Source organism: Equus quagga, chromosome 16 (assembly GCF_021613505.1).
Source record: "Equus quagga isolate Etosha38 chromosome 16, UCLA_HA_Equagga_1.0, whole genome shotgun sequence".
Classification (NCBI taxonomy): Eukaryota; Metazoa; Chordata; class Mammalia; order Perissodactyla; family Equidae; genus Equus; species Equus quagga.
Window position 1 is genome coordinate 45,829,907 of NC_060282.1, and position 16,930 is coordinate 45,846,836.

The window sequence follows — 16,930 nt, forward strand, 5'->3', positions numbered from 1 at the left end:
ATGGGCGCAGAAGTTGGAGTAACAGTTCTGAGCATTTCACTCCACCATTTTTGCATTATCTTGATTTTTGAGCCATGCAAATATGTTACTAACAAAAATTTAATATATCGGAAAAATACATTAGCACTTTGGCCACATTATATTATTAATCGTTATAGAGTTTATCCCTGAACACTTTAACAAATACCATTTTTTTAGAAGATATCCCCACATCTCTGTACACTGGTACCCTACATTTCATTGTGTTTGATTTGGTCCATTGCTCCAGCCTGTTAAGTTCTTAATAGAAAGAATCCTGGTTTGAAATGGGAAATGTATCACTATGTGTATATGCTTTCCCCTAAGATGATACTCATTGCCTCATACCGGTATCTTTTATTAGCCACTTCTAGTTTTTTCTAGATGAAGATTTACTTTTTACTTCCTATGGATGAGTAGGAAAGGGATTTTAGAAACTGAAACATTCAAATTCTACCCATTTATCAAAGCCCTTTTCTTTTATGCAATCCTTACTAATCTCTGTTACTGGAAGATATGTGTTCCCAAAGCAATCTCTCTCAACATTTCCACTTTGTTTCTTGATACTTATTTGTACATGACCCTATCGAGGGAGACAAGGAGGGAGAGGAAGGGAGATAGAATTCCTGTATCTTTCATCTCTGACTCCTAACATAGTCCCTTGGACATGATCTTAGACATCTAAGCACTCAACAAATATCAGTTGTATGAATAAATGATAGGCTGAGAAAACAAGTAGGGATGGCATGATGGTGATTTTGAAGTCACTTAGGGGGTGAAGGTTTCACAGGGAGCTGGAGGAACATGAAAACAAAAGACGGACGTGATCTAGCAGAGCATGTAGCCAGATCACTTTCCTCATTAGAAATGTCCACATGGCAAAGGAAGGAGCTCCATAGCTATACCCCCTGCTAGCTACAATGAGGAACTCTCCTCTTCATGGATTAATTTCTGGATTTCTTTAGCATTTGTTATATTTTGAAATGAAACTCAGTTAACCCATGGAGTAAAAATATCTAAGCACTAGAATTTAAGGGATTTATTCACTAAATATCTTTCCACACTTTATTGTATACTTTAAAAAATAAATATTGGTTCTAAGACGTTCATTTCACTCCATATATGTGTCTGATTTAGCTTCACTTTATGGTGACTATGTCCCAAATTCCAAAATTACTAAACTGTTGACTTTTCATCTAGAATCGATTAATCCCTAGGTCATTTTTTTTTACAAATGAGTGAAATATTTCAAGATAGCAAAATACTGAGTATAATATAATCATTCATCTATCTTACCATTGAATTCTATCAGACCTTAACATTGTGCTGTACTGTTTCATATATGTAAGCAGTAAAGCATTAGTAATCCAGTTAAACTTTTTCCCTTCCTCATATACTGAGGTCAGTTTTGCCCCTCATATCCTCTCTTATCTAAAATGCCTTATAACAGATTTTGGGTTCAATTATATTTAAGTACATTTTATAACTGTGATTCATGAACACTTGCAACCTGTAAGTTATCATTTAGCGTGTATACCTAGTTATATGCAAAGGAGTGCCTTGCTTTCTCTTAGAAAATGCACAGAGTCTGTGATACTTAGTGAAAATGAACAGTCTAGGAAGAGTGATGGAATAGAAATTCTTTACCTCCTTAGGCTACAGGAGGAGTTTCTTAAATTCTAGGGAAGTGTGGTTTTTGCCCTGGAAATAATTTTTTTTTTCCTGTTCTAAACATGAATGTCTCTCTGTTTTTCTTGAAACACATGCTTTCTTGGAGGCAATACTGTAAATAACAAATTAAGAATGGAGGGGCTGGCCTGGTGGCGTAGTGGTTGAGTTCACACGTTCCACTTTGATGGCCCGGGTTTCGCTGGTTCAGATCCCAAGTGCGGACCTACGCACTGCTTGTCAGGCCATGCTGTGGCAGGTGTCCCACAGATAAGTAGAGGAAGATGGGCATGGATGTTAGCTCAGGGCCAGTCTTCCTCAGCACAAAGAGGAGGATTGGTGGAAGATGTTAGTTCAGGGCTAATCTTCCTAAAAAAAAAGAATGGAGCTATGCATATAGGCAATATGATTTCACATAGATCATCAGAAAAAATTGAGTTTTTTTAAATAGAAAAAAACACAGTAGTTGATAAAGTAAGAAAAGAATGCATAACTTATTAACCATCAATACATGAAGAAAGCATTAGTGCCACAGATGAAATGCATTATTAGAATGAGGTTGAAATATCGCCTTATGAGAAATAGAGAAGTTAGAGCAGAAGCTTTTGCATCCAGGAAATGGTCATTGGCAGGTCACTGAACATTTCTTGCCAGCATCTCCAGTTATATGGCAGTGTTTTGATGCAACACAAATGCCTGAGACCACTAAGTGAGGGAAAAATAGCAGATTAATAGCTTATAGTAGAGTTCAGTACTCATCATCACCGGCTGTATAAGAACACCTGGTTTATTGTTGCCTTGGGGTCTACTGTGGACCCACATAAGATCCTACAAGTAATACTGGAGGCACTAGAATGTAGATTGATATTGGTCCCAAGCTGATATTACAACCGCACTTGATAAGGTAAGGCTGTTTTTCTAGAGCTGCTTTTTGGAGGAAGAAGTTAATGGTTAATATATAGAAAGGTTGTGGCACTCGAAGAATGCTAAATTTTGCTAGAGTGATTCTTTGCCGCCACCCTCCTCTTTCCTTCCCTACCCCTCACTCTGAGACACACTCTGCCTTACTCAGGGGCCTCTGCATGACCCTTCCTACCTTAATCTAGAGGCCAGAAAAGCAATCTGGATATTTTGCTGGCTGAGAAGAATGTCTGTTCTAATTATATATTCAGGAATTGAGAAAATAGCTTCAGAGTGGGTCCCCAGATCTACCAGGACCACTATGAGTTGGACCTGTGGTAAGACTCTGTCTATAAGCTGATGGCCATAAGCCCTCTCTTTCACTGGTGGACCACAGTAGAATTTTGAGTCTTCAGGAATTAGCACCATTTAGGAGCCAGTTTCTAGTAATCCCTGAAAGATCTGGGTATTTCTCTCTTTTTTCCCCAGTGAATAATCACCCTAGTAAATAGTCTCAGGTCTCTCTGGAGAAGGCTTGGAAATTTACAATATATATTTATGACAGTGCTGCTGGATTGTTCCTCAGGGGCATGAACCAACTCTTCAATAAAGATGCTCAGCATCTGTAAATTTGTTTTTGTTGGAAACTGGTTGAAAAATTGTGACTCCATTGTGGCTACTCAAGTCAGGCTGCTGCTTACAAGACCTAGTTTTTCTGTTATATATAACCAAGTAACATTTTTGTAGGTTACCCATTCATTTCAACCCTTGGTGTATTTCAATTAGCCACTGCCGAAGGTCTTTGTGAGTCGTGATTGTCTACTATCCACTATTTCCCATTACAATAAGTACCCATCTTGTCTTTGGCTTTTAAGTGCTGCTATTTGGCTGTCTTACTCTGGGATCCCATAATCCCCACTGAAATCAGGCAGCACATCTCAATGGAGTCACCCTGCAGTGTAATGCCTGGCCTATGTAGGAAAGCCACCACAGCAGGATGCATGTGTTCCCCTAACTGATATATGGATACATCGATGCCTTAGTGAAAGGAGAATCTTCTGGGTCCTCTCAGGGGATGTAGTGGGGTATGGATATGCAGATTTCATAGGGTAAGTTCACTTCAACGTTACTAAGCCTTTGATTGCTTCTTCTGCACCATGCTAGGGATCTTCTGATATTTCAACCTCATTAAATACAAGGCTAAGTCTTATCAACTGACGAGTAAACTGATTGAGCTACTTCCAGCTTTAAAACAAAGATCACATCCAGAACATCTGGCAAGTGTACCCATATCATTAAATTTGACTCAACTCAGTGTTATATTCTATCCTCTTTGGTTTAAAACTCTTAGGATATACTCCCATGCATACCCTCCAGATTTCCGACAATGTATTTTATCAAACCTTGCAATTCTCTCGATGTATAAACTGCTTCTTTCTAAGTCACGCTTTGCACTTGTCCTCCTGGAGCATGTTGAGATCTGATCCTCAGTATGGGTCTTGAGGCGACAAGGGGTTTGAGGGTAAGGAAAATGGCCATCCTCTTGTAAGACAACTGCCTCAGTTAAGGTTATTACAGAGTTTTCCTGTAAGGGAAGCCTCGTCCTCCTTAGATGCATAAAGGAAAGCTGCTTTCCACTCACAAGGGAGGCTCAGAGTGACTCGAGGGTTTAAGATTCTCTGCTCTGTTTGGGTACAACCAGATGGCCCCATTCCAAGTTTCAGAATTCCACTCCTTTGCAAACAATGTCTTAACTTTCACATGAGAGACTGGTAAGACTGAATTTACCTGACATTATGATTTTTCAATCTATACAATTAAATTTTGTTTGATTTCCAGCAATATAAGCTCTGTGACAATTAAAAATAAGTGATACTTTTAGGACTAATGTCTCTAAGCTCTGGAGAAGACTTTGTGCTTCTTCCTCCTCCAAACTTGCAGGCTCCGTTTATCACCTCCTATTAACAGAACATAACCTGCAGCCAGCTGGCAAAGCCAAAAAGTTCGAAGAGTTCCAGCTAACGCGTGACAAAGCAGAGAAGGGTGGATTTAGAGCTGAGTCAGTTACCTAATAACTAGCACGTTTACCTTCCAATCTGACTTCAGCCAGATGTATCTCTCTGAAGGTGTCACAGTTCTAGAAGAACCCAGGAGTGTCCTGGAATGGTTTTATTTCTTTGGTTTCAGAGGGGAGAAACAGAAGGTGGTCTTTCCTTTCTCTGTGTTGAACTGAACTGGACAGGGCTTACACTAGAGTAGATATCCCATAGCAGCTACACTCACTCTGTCCCCAACCCACACTCTCCACAAGGATCCTGAGAAGAGAAAGCCAGGGCTTTCCTCACTGTCTAGTCCTTTTTACTTTTCTTGCTCATCCTATAATCATAGTATTCGAAAATATCTCTCATTCTAATCTGCTTTCATTTTTCAATTTTGATATAACATCTTTGTCAAGGGCCTGAAGGGCTGAATATGGAGTGTATTAGTGAAATAAGCGAATTAAACTGGAAAATATTGCCATTGAAGAGACTTATCAAGGAATAATTGAGATAATAAAGGTCAGCACCATCCGGCAAAACAATTTCAACCTTTAAAATGCTGGAGGAGGGGCCCACTTGGTGGCATAGTGATTAAGTTCACCTGCTCTGCTTCAGAGGCCTAGGGTTTGCGGGTTTGGATCCCGGGTGTGGACCTACGCAGGCCTCATCAAGCCATGCTGTGGCAGGGTCCCACATACAAAAATAGAGGAAGATTGGCAACAGATGCTAGCTCAGGGCGAGTCTTCCTCACCAAAAAATAAATAAGTAAATAAAATAAAAAATAAAATGCTGAAGGATATATCTAGTAAAAAATGAAGTATGGATTAATACACCAGGATAAATTAGCAGGAGTGGGCATGTTTGGCATAAAATACGTAAATTAGATCAATATTTGTGATGGGAAAACATAATTGGGGATTACAGAGTAATAATGGTTCCTTTTGAGTGTTTCAGGAGGACCATTATATATATGCCTTGTGATCCAGATTCTTTCATCTTGTCTCTTTAAGGAGTCTGTTTTTCTGTGAAGTTTCTATTGTCATGAATTGACTCCTTTTTCATACTCTGCTTTATTTTTTGTTTTCCCTGACTCTTCCTTCCCTCCTCCTAATCCCCTTTAACTCAGATGTGATTCTTGTCTAAGTGTTTGTACAGAATCCTTGTTAGTCTTACATCTTTTTCCTATATTAAATCATTATTCATTAAGAGAGGCAGCTGTTACTGTGAAGAGACCTCTGGGAGAGGAGTCAGCTCTTGGCTTTGCTGAAGTGCTATATAAAAGTCTATTCCAAAGTTAGAATCTCTGGGCTTCAGTTTTCTCTTCTGTAAGATGAAGAAATTAGCGGTATAATTCCTAAGATTGCTTACATTTCTAATATTGTACAGTTCGGGGAACTTTGAGGGAGTTTTTCAGGATTGAGGACTATTGATCTAACAAATACTGCTCACATAGAGGAAAAAAGATTTTTCATTTAGGCAGACCCCATAGAGAAAATGACTACTGTTTAAATAACAAGTAAGGCTCTTCCAAAATGAATTTTTGTGATTCTTAATATCTAATGATCCCTCATTCCAAGATTACAGTGGACTTTTTATGCAGGGCAGAAATTTAAAATAGTGGTGATAGTGGTAATCTGTTGACTGTTTTAATGTGAAAAGAGACAAAATGAACAATCTAAGTTGCTAATTATTGTACGGTTACCAACTGTGGAATAAATATCGGGAATTAAAACTTGCTTATAAGAGGAGATAGACTTATAGGCGAAGGTCTTCTTGAGGTAACAGTGCAAGAAATATCTCTAAATCAGCTTAGGGCTGAAGTAATGGACAGAAAATTCAAACACTAGGCCTGACAGTACTGTTTAGTGGAGGAATTAGGCTGCAACATCTGTCATTCTATCGATCTCTTGGATTGATTCCATCTATCTGGTGGGCCCGTGTCCCCTGGCTGCCTCGCCTCTCTCGGGGCGTCATCTGGAGAGGGTATTCTTTTATACAGAAGAGAGCTGCTTTTTCAGTCAAGCTTCACTCCCCCTTCCAGGACCCTAGCTCCTCTGCATGGAGAGTGGCAGTAATATACTTAGTGCTATTTTCCCAAGAGATGTAGATATGTCTGATAGATTTCAGTAATTCACTCATTCATTCATTCATCCTTGCATTCAATAAATATTTAGTGAGCATCTATCATAGACCAGACACTATGATAAGAGCTGGTGAATCAGTCCTGAACAAGTTAGACATGATCCTGACCTCATGGAGCTTATGGTCTCCCCCACCTTATACTTATAATCCTCCCTTGTCATTCTTTCCTCCTCCTTATACTTCCCAAGCCTCCAAAAGAGTAGATTCGGGCATATTTTTGTCATTGAAGGCTTTTCTTTTTTTTTTTTTTTTTGATAGATTAAAAATTATGTAGTGCAAATCTTAGGAAAAGTTCACAGGGTTTTGTTGGCTCTGATGCACTTCAAATGCTTCTTAAGATCACCCATTGAAATTTCTCTTTTGAGCTAAAGCTTTTGCCTGGATTTTACTCTCCTTTTACATAGTTGCAACATGTGGCCTCCTCCCTTCACCTCCAATGCACTTGTTTTCTTTGTGAAATTGTCTTGTCTTTAAATTTCTTTTCTATCATACTATGTAAGATGGAGACCTGTAATTATGGGAAAACTACTTCATGTTACTTTATAACTCAAGAGAAAGGCAAGAGAGGAAACTAACTTTTATTAATAATGCTATTGCTAATAATTACTAAAAACAATTATTTATTATTACACAGTGGGCAGTGTGTCTTGAATTTCTAGTGAGGTATGTATTCTTTCTCTCAGGACAATACTTTCTTTATAGAGATCTGGTACAGTAATCTGCAAATTGAAAGGGCTCAAATATATTGTTGGTTCGTTGTTCCTTTCACCTGTTTTTGTCTTCTTGATTAATAAATACATTACAGGTCACTATGGATCAACCTCAAGTTCTTTCAAGCTTTTAAAGCTATTTTTATAATTTAAGACATTATAGCTTCTTTTCAGGTTCAATGTTTGGCAATATTCTGGTGTAAGCCCTCCAGAAATGTGCGCATATTGTCATTTCAAAGTGCCTCTTTCAGAGCCTTGGCTGCTGCAGAAATTCAGCTTATTATGAATCACTGGAATGAATAACACTTGTTGCTAATCCTTTGCAAGCATGAAAAAAATCTACGTGATAGCCCCAATGCTGCCAGGTGGTAATATGTGGATTTTAGACATACTATGTATATAATGTGCTATGCTCTAACTTTTTTTAAAATGTCACAGAGTTCGGAATCTAATCCAGTGAATAGAAAATTTCTGTCTCAAAGATAGATCTTTTCATGATTAGCTATTGTGATTGAATTTTATAGCATCACAGAAGCCCCTGAAATATCTGTTCTCTTTGATATCAGTGGGACTTCATTCATGTGTTAATAAGGTGTAGTCCTTTCTAGATGTCCTAAGACAATACCTTACCTTGGAAGCACCTCCTATGCTTATAGCTGAGATAGCTACAGAACAGGGTTAGGCAGTCTGCTTTGGAAACCCGGAGTAGGATATCTAGATTCTGGAGTAGTTTATCTAGATTCTTTTCCTCAAACTTTCATAACAAGTATACTTCTAGGTGAACAGGATTCTGAAACTGGACTTCTACCCTTTACTCACTCAGTCAACCTTGGGACTCTCAAACAGTGTGTGTGTATGTGTGTGTGTGTCTGTGTATCTTTGTATTCTGGGAATTTTCAAACATACACAAAAGTAGTAAGAACAAAATGACCTATGTCATTATATTCATCAGTTATCAACATTTTTATATTCTTGTTTCATCTATTTGCCCATTCTTTTTTTTTCTTCGCGGTTTTAAACTAAATCCTGGACATCATATGTTTTACTCATAAATACTTTAGTGCATTTCTTACATGTTTAATATTAAGTAAAAACTTGAGACTAAAAGCTATTAAATATATTTTTGTTTTGTGTCTGAAATTAGCATGGTTCTATTCTAATTAGCTTTCTTCTACATTAATAGGTTTAGTTTCATTTTTGTCTCTCCTTGACTGCCACCAAAACCATATTTTATTCTTGTCATAGCCTGCAGTTATTATACTGGTTCTAATATAAACAGAGATGACAGCTACACAATTTATGTGTATGTATAAGCGATTTAAAAACTGTGCTCTCATGAACTATTTCTGTTTCTCTGTAGTGAGATCGTTAGTGTAAGATTTTTACTTTAGGCATAAATCATCAGTTCCTATTACAAGCTCTATGAATTTATACATAGGAATGGAGTGGATGTTTTGACTATAGGTTAGTAAAAGGAGAGTGGGTCATTAAGGTAGACTAGGCAAACAGGAGTTGGATTTGATTGGTTAATAATTATTCTACTTCACAAGATCGCCCCATGTGTGTTTATGCTCTGAAACTAGGATAAGTTGGCTAGTTCTAAAAACATAAAAGAATGGGGGGAAATTTTTATAGTTTCTACTTTAATTCTATTGCTTATATGCTCAAATACCAGCCATAATATCCCTGAGACTCTGATTCATACTAATATCTTTTCAGCGGAACTCCCACCTCCATATACAGCCATTGCCAGTCCAGATGCCAGTGGTATTCCAGTAATAAACTGCCGAGTGTGCCAGTCTCTCATCAATTTGGATGGCAAGCTTCACCAGCATGTGGTTAAGTGCACAGTTTGTAATGAAGCTACAGTAAGTGGAGATTTCCATTAATGAAAGCATAAATCGTTATCTGACATCTTCTCCCTAAAGGAAATGCACCAGTAATGTTACTTAAAAGTAGGTGTGGGCTAGATAGAGACATGGCCATAGTTTTTCATCCTTTCTTTCTTTTATTTCTCTTTTTTCATGTGAGGATGCTTCTGGTGTTTAAAGCTAACTCCGTTACAAAAATTTCATGGTCAATTTAATTACAATGCCATTTGGCTCTTTATTTCAAAACTGAAACGGACCATGGACCGTTATTTATAATTTTCTTCAGTATCAATCTACATCGCAACTAAATCCATTCTGATTTTCACTAAAACGAAAATATACTAACGTTCACTACAAATGTGGACTTTGTACTTATGTGGAAAATGAACTTGTTTTACTTCTGGAGGATGTCAGTATGGTTTTCCTGGGCTTTTGTGATTATGCATTTATTGTTGACATCTGTGCCAAAGTGTTTACAAATAGTTTGGTAATTTATTCCATTTACTTGAAATTAATTTAGTGAAATATTCAAAAAGTTTGAAGGCACATTTTTTTTACTCAACTTTTGGAAGAACAACTAAATTTTAAGTAAAATTTTTATAGTTTCAGGTAGTAACCTGGTAAAGTGTATACTAGTTGGGTTAAATATATTTCTACTTTCATGGTTATACTTTATTTTTTAAATTTCAATCTTTCTAAAGATCTGAAATATTAATTTTTGGTATTTGTATTTTTTTCCTTTTTAGAAAAGTCAAAAAAAGTCAACCAGTGATTATTGTGTCTCTAAGACCCATGAAACGTGGATACTGGCCTTTATATGTTTTATATAAAACTCATAAAATAAAACCTTCAGTCACGAAGCAATATTTTTCATTATAAATATTTTTTTCTATAAGGGACATCATTTGAAGAATTTTATTGTGTAAATAAGTGATGCTTATAAAACCAGCTATTTTCATTTTGAGTTGAACACTTACAAGTAAATTTAATTAGCTTTAACATCCTTGCTGCTCGTTTTAGAGTTGGCAATCAAATAAGAGCAATTAACAAAAAATACCATGCCTTAAAGGTTTTGTGGGATTTGATATTAGTGTTGATTTTTTTCTCCTATTCCTCCATCCATACAAACTTTTGTTCTTTACTGAGTAGAAAAAAAGGAGTTTTAAAGCTTTATATTTATACTTGGAAGTAAACAGAACAGACTAGATTGTTTGTGCAAGAATCTCAGTCACTTCGGATTTAGCCAACAGCCTCAATCTGGCTACTTAGAAGTGATGAGTTCATACGGAATCAATAGGATTTGGCTACAAAGAAACTATTCTGGACATAAAATTGTGTTGAAATTTTTATATCATTACTATCCTTGTCAAATAAAGAAATGTAAATAATTGTGAATATTCTAGAGAAAATGAATAGTATCTAATCAGATTGCCTTGTGTGGAATCAGTAACATTATAAGGGAGGGAAAAAGTTAACAAAAGTCTTTGAGGAGTACTTTAACATATGACTCACTAACGTTTGCCATTTAATTTGATCTTAAATTTATGAATGAAGAAGTGTTAGGCACCTAGGGGCTTCTCTGGAGAAATTCTAGGTTGAAAAGAACAAGTATAATGGACCAGGGTCCAACAGAACAGTTGTCTTATGTTCACTATCACTGTCCCTGCTCAGTTTTACTGTGATTCATTCTCTCCATGTCACCTAAAACAGAGTATCAGTTTATCTATTCTCCCGGGCAGCCACCTCTGAGAGGAACTTGATATTCCTGTGGAGATTTAAAAAAGCAAAACATAAAACAAAAAAACAAGGTTAATAAAAATCCTCTTTTATTTCAGTAGAGAGAAGGGAAGTAAGATGTGTATGTGTGTGTGTGAAAATATGGACAAATTTTAGCAAGACTTAGAGAATATAGAATTTAAGGTTAAAGGAGAAATGATTTCTAGGACATGTTAATGGAAAATTTGAGAAATCCTGGGGAAAGAGTGGAGCTACTTGGCTGCATAACTCATGATGAGTCTGAGATTTAGAGGCTGATAGACTGGGTTCAAATCCTAGCTCTGCACTCAGTAGTTACATATCCTTGGAGACTTAACTTCTCTAAACTGTGGTTTCCTCATGTAAAGTGGTATAATAATGATAATACCTACCCGAGAGTGTTGCTGTTGGGATTATAGGGCGAAAGTGCCCAGCACAGTGCCTGGCACACACAAGTTTATTTTGCCAAGTAAGAATATTAAAACATATGCATACGGACAATGTCATTTTCCCCCATTTCACTGCAGACCAGACATGACATGGCATGGGCTGGCACTGAGGACCAGTACTTGAAATCTTTTAGTTCAATTGCCTTGTTTTACAAATGAGGGAACTAAGATCTGTAGGCGAGGTAGGACTAGAATATAAAAACAAATCTTGTCATTTGCCAATCACGTATTTACTTAATAGTAAAACTTGGATATACAGAAATTAACCCAAATTCTGGTTTGTATAGTGTAGCAATATGTTCTGGATGTTTGTGAATTTTAGATATTCAGATTTTATCAATAATATAGTTTAATAAATTGTAGGTGACTTATTGCTAACTATATATTTCTATCAAACTTATTCACTTAAACTTATCCAAATAAGTTTAATTTACTAATCTTTTTTTTTTTGAAATATGTTGCAGACTTACAGAAAAGTTACAAAAATAATAGTACATAGTACAGAGAATTCCCATAGGCCTTTCACCACATTCCCCAAAATTAACATTTTGCCACATTAGCTTTCTCTAAATAAATAAATAAATAAATAAATAAATAAATAATACTTTTTCAGAAACTTTTAAGGTAATTACAGATGGTCTTCTACCCCTCAACATTTTCATGTGAATTTCCTAAATAAAAAAAAAGGACATTCACTCATATAATCACAGTACAATTATCAAACGTAAAAAATTAACATTGATACCTACTGTTATCTAATCTTTTGACTTTATTAATGCTTGTGCAATTCTTCCATTAAAAAGAAAATCTGATCCAGTAGTCAATCCAGAATTACATGCTGCATTTGGTTATCATGTCTCTTTAATCTCCCTTAATCTGAAATTTAGTCTTTCTTTGTCTTTTATTGCCTTGACTTTTTTGAAGAGTACAGGCCAAATAACTTGTAGAATGTCCCTTAGTTTGGGTTTCTTTGATGTTCTCTCATGATTGGATTCAGGTTCTGCATTTTTGGCAGGCATGCCATGGAGGTAACGTTCTATTCCTCTCAGTGCATCATAGGCTATTCATTTTAACAAGCTTAAGTTTCAAACCTAGTATTAAAAGGAGTGTTTTCTTTGGGGTTATTTATTTTTGCTTTTAAATTTACTGTAAAGTTAAAGAGAAAAAAGAAATACTAGCACTAAGAATTATTACAAGTTTTTTTTAAAGTTAAAACGCCATAAAATCAATCACTTCTTATATTCTAGTGAGTAAAGATTAAAAGTACAAATTTGTCATATTCTCTTTCCCCACTATTCTTATTGAGCTCGCTCTTCCCAGGCAGGTGCAAGGAACCCTCAGTGAATGTTTGCGCCTGGCCGTACAGGTAGACGACCTTGCCTTGTGAACTTTAAAGGGAAAACAACTCAGTGTGCACTAAATATTCCTCCTATATTAAAAGGCCATTACAAACTAATTTTGAAATACGCCCTTAAATCTCTGTAGCCCCCACAACTTTATAGAGTGTTTGCCAACATTTGAGCTATTTAAAACCATTTACGATGCACTTTTTCTTAATCTGTGCTTTGGTAGCACTATGGGGAGCCTAAGTTTTTAAGGAGGCATTTCGTTTTTAAACACAAACAAGCTTTGGCAATCAGTACTTTGGTTAATTTGCTGTGTTTGCATTTTCTTCCGTTATCTAGCCAATCAAAAACCCCCCAACAGGGAAGAAATATGTTAGATGCCCTTGTAATTGTCTCCTCATTTGTAAGGACACATCTCGGCGAATAGGATGTCCGAGACCCAACTGGTAAGAGATAAAAAGATTCATTCGTTCATCCATTTGTTCATTCAACAAGTACTTGTTAAAGGCTCATTATGTGCCAGGCTTTGTTCTAAACAGAGTCTTTGTCTTCAAAGTAATTGCAGAACCTAGATTATTTTTTTCTTTGTTAAAGGAATGATATGCTTAGTTTGAACTTAATGATCACTGGTATTTGTAAGATATAATATTATTAAATGAGCAATGCAAATTTTCTTAATGTTATGTAAGTACTTAAGACACTGTAATGAATCAATGACTCATTGAACTTATTTTAAAAGAACCAGTTAGTTTACCTTTGACATAATTCATCTTAACCTGGAAGTTTTTAGTCATCATCATGTACCTCACTGTATGCTACACTAGTCTCTGCTGACCATAATCTATGCAATAAAGTGTGGAGTTATTTGCCCATGCCAAACACCATTATCAAAGTGCCCAGATAGGAGTATATCAAGTCCTTAACTGTGTTTTTGTCTGTGATTTCTGGCGTTTTGACCATTACATGAATCATTTGCAACCCTGTCTGGTGTCAGACTGGAGAATAGAAAGGAAAGGAGCTTCCCATTTTCCTTTTTATTCCAACTCTGATTTGACATCAAGGAATACAGCCTACTTAGAGAAATTTGGTTGTGACTGAGCTCTTTGGTACCTTCGTGCCACACGCATATTTGTTGATATAGAATATTTTAATTTGTTTGGTCTACCACACTCAAATTTCTTCCTAGATAGGGAATTATAAGATCTATTTTCAGATTTAAACTTATAAGAACTTGGAAATGGCAGTTGAGTGGTTCCCAAGGCCATTGATTAGGAGCAGTCCCATAAGTTATAGTTTCTGTCCCAAGTATAAAAAGACTATCATTTTTTTACTTTTGAAATATTGACTATTGCTACTTTTTGTGATTTTGGCACCAAAGCCTGACACTTAATTCACTTCATTTATAAAACAGGTATGATGTATTTAAAATGCTATATTCCATGTTTTTGGTCATATATTGCAGGTTTTGCCCTCAGTCCATTGTGGGATAATGAAGTTTTTCCTTTCTCTTTCCACAGTAGACGCATAATTAACCTTGGCCCAGTAATGCTTATTTCTGAAGAACAACCAGTTCAACCTGCATTGCCAATCCAGGCAGAAGGTACAAGAGTAATATGTGGGCACTGTGGAAACACATTCCTGGTGAGTAACCAGATATTTGTTGTGGGGACAATCTGTAAATGTAGGTCATGATCACATAAATTTGACCACTACTTATAGTCTTAAAGTTTTGTCCAAGTGCAAATTGATCAAAGATTAAAATACAGCCTATTTTAGAAAGACAGTTAATCAGATGTACAGCTAGGAAATACTGCATCTTTGGTGAATTAGATAAAATGTGCATCCTCTGATTGATTCATTTGTAACAAGGGACCTCTCTGGGTAGGCCAATGAGAAACAGTACCCTTACCTCCAGGAAAGGAAACATGGGTATCTTGGCTTGGTGATCAGCTGAGTCTTAGCCCTATCCTCACTTCCTCTGCAAAGCACAAAGTGTACAAGCTCATTCAGTGGCCCTGCTTCATGGTTTTCGGATTTAAAAAAATTCTTATAATTTATCAAATATTTCTTATTTTTAAAAATTAAATGTAAAAAGAATTAACTCTGGTATCTTTAATTGAATAAGTCATTGGATAAAAAATAAGAAGGTATAAGTAATTTTATATAAGCTAAAGTTATTGGAGTTCTTGTTTTACTACTTTTATCTTTAACCCTAAGTTTAATTTTAAAAAGTTAATTTCATAATGACTTACCCTCTCAGGAAGGGTAAGAATAGGTTTTCTTTTGTTATTTAGCTTTCATAGGAGACAAATGATTTTTTTAGAACCTAAGTATTAAAAGAACATTCCAGAGTATAGGTATGGGCAGAGCTGAGGCTGCAGTGGTGTATTAACAACACCTGCTGTCACTAAGGGATGAATGAGTTTAAGAAAGTGTAGATGATTTATTTTTAATTCCTTCTAATTTTTATTTTTAGTAAAGTAATTCATGTACATAATTTCAGATGTCAAATAGGACTGTAAAACTTAGAGGGAAAATGGTGGTCATCTCTTTATCTAACTTACCCTCTAATACCATCTCCCCAATACTTTCAACTCTTTCAGTTGCTCTGCTATTTACTTCCATGTATTTAAACTGTTCTCTTATCCTTTTTCTTTTTGATTAAGCAGTTTCAGACATTACTTATTGCCTTGTAAAGTGCAGATTGAGGATTTAGCACTCATACCACCTCTGCCCCAACTCATATTCCTTTCCTGGCTTGATTCCATACTCCCAGTAGAGTTATAATATTTTATTCAATTAATACTTAGTGTTTATATTCTTTATGATTAGGTAATTTATGTTTAGAGCTGAGCCAAGTGATATGCTATGTTTCTCTCCTGTATGGCTTTTAAATTTTTCTTGGATTTGTTAATAATTGTCCTTCCCCCTTTTGAATTTGTTTAATTTTCTATGTACAAATCATTAATTCTTCCATTCTCTTATAGAACTATAACATTCCTATCAGTATAGTCAAACACATCAGAGAATGTATTATTTAGGCTTCCTGCTACACAGCTGTCATCCTGGGACTTCCCTTTACCATTGTCCTAGGAATTCCTTGGACCTCTTTCCCATATTGGATCCCATGCCATCCTCACAGTTCTTGGTTTATTCCTTCATTTTGGTGGAGCACTTCCTCTCTTAGCTTTCTGAGAAAAAAATGCCAGAAAATAAATTTGAGCCCTTTTACTTCTTAAATAGTTTTTAATCTAATCTCACATCCACTTTATAATTTGTCCAGATGTAGCATTATAGATTGCCAATTGTTTTTTCTCAAAAATATAAAGGCTTTGCTCCGCTGTTGATGAGAAGTTCATGTGCTATTCTGACTCCCAAGATCCTTTCTATGTGACTCTTCCTTTTCCTCATATTCCTCCCCCTCTCTTCTTCTGAAGAACTGTCAACTATTAGTATCAATGAGGCTTTTTTTAGGGCAAGTTTCTCTGGGGCACAATCCCTTGATGTCTTATGAGGGAAACACCTGGGAGACAGCATTCTAGGAGCTATGAAGGGTAGTAAGGGTGAAGGTCTCACCCACTGTTCAGACTGTAGACTTTATTTTCCTCTTTCCTCTTCCGTTTCTCCAGTGTTCCAAAATTGCATTAAAGTGTGCCTTATGGAGGATATGTTTGAGCTCATTGTCTGGGTACTCAGTGGTTCCTCTTATAGGCCACTCCATTTTCTTTGTTCCCTCTCTCTAGAACCTTTTATATTAAATCAGCTGAATTGACTCTCTCTCTCTCTCTTTTTTTTTTTACATTTTATTTTCAGTTTTGGCTTTTTCTTATACTTACTGAGAAACTTCTCCAACTATATCTTCTAAACAATTCAAAATTTTAATTTCAGATGGTCTACCTTAATTTTTAATTTCCAAGAGTTTTCCAAGTAATTTTTCCTTTTTCTAAAGAGCATTCTCTTCTGGATGGCATCTTTCTGAAGCTATTCATCATATTTTTTCTGAGGTATTGTTCTTCTATACCTTGTCTCTGT

General features: G+C 36.0%; 1 protein-coding gene across 1 annotated transcript in view; it reads left to right on the plus strand.

The window, feature by feature from the left end:
* Window positions 1-16,930, plus strand: part of PIP4P2 (phosphatidylinositol-4,5-bisphosphate 4-phosphatase 2) — a 53,115-nt gene that overhangs the window by 10,791 nt on the left and 25,394 nt on the right. Inside the window, exons 2-4 of the mRNA XM_046641661.1 lie at window positions 9,197-9,345; window positions 13,238-13,344; window positions 14,416-14,539. Of these exons, the coding sequence (XP_046497617.1) occupies window positions 9,197-9,345; window positions 13,238-13,344; window positions 14,416-14,539 (380 nt within the window). The remainder of the gene's footprint in view (window positions 1-9,196; window positions 9,346-13,237; window positions 13,345-14,415; window positions 14,540-16,930) is intronic.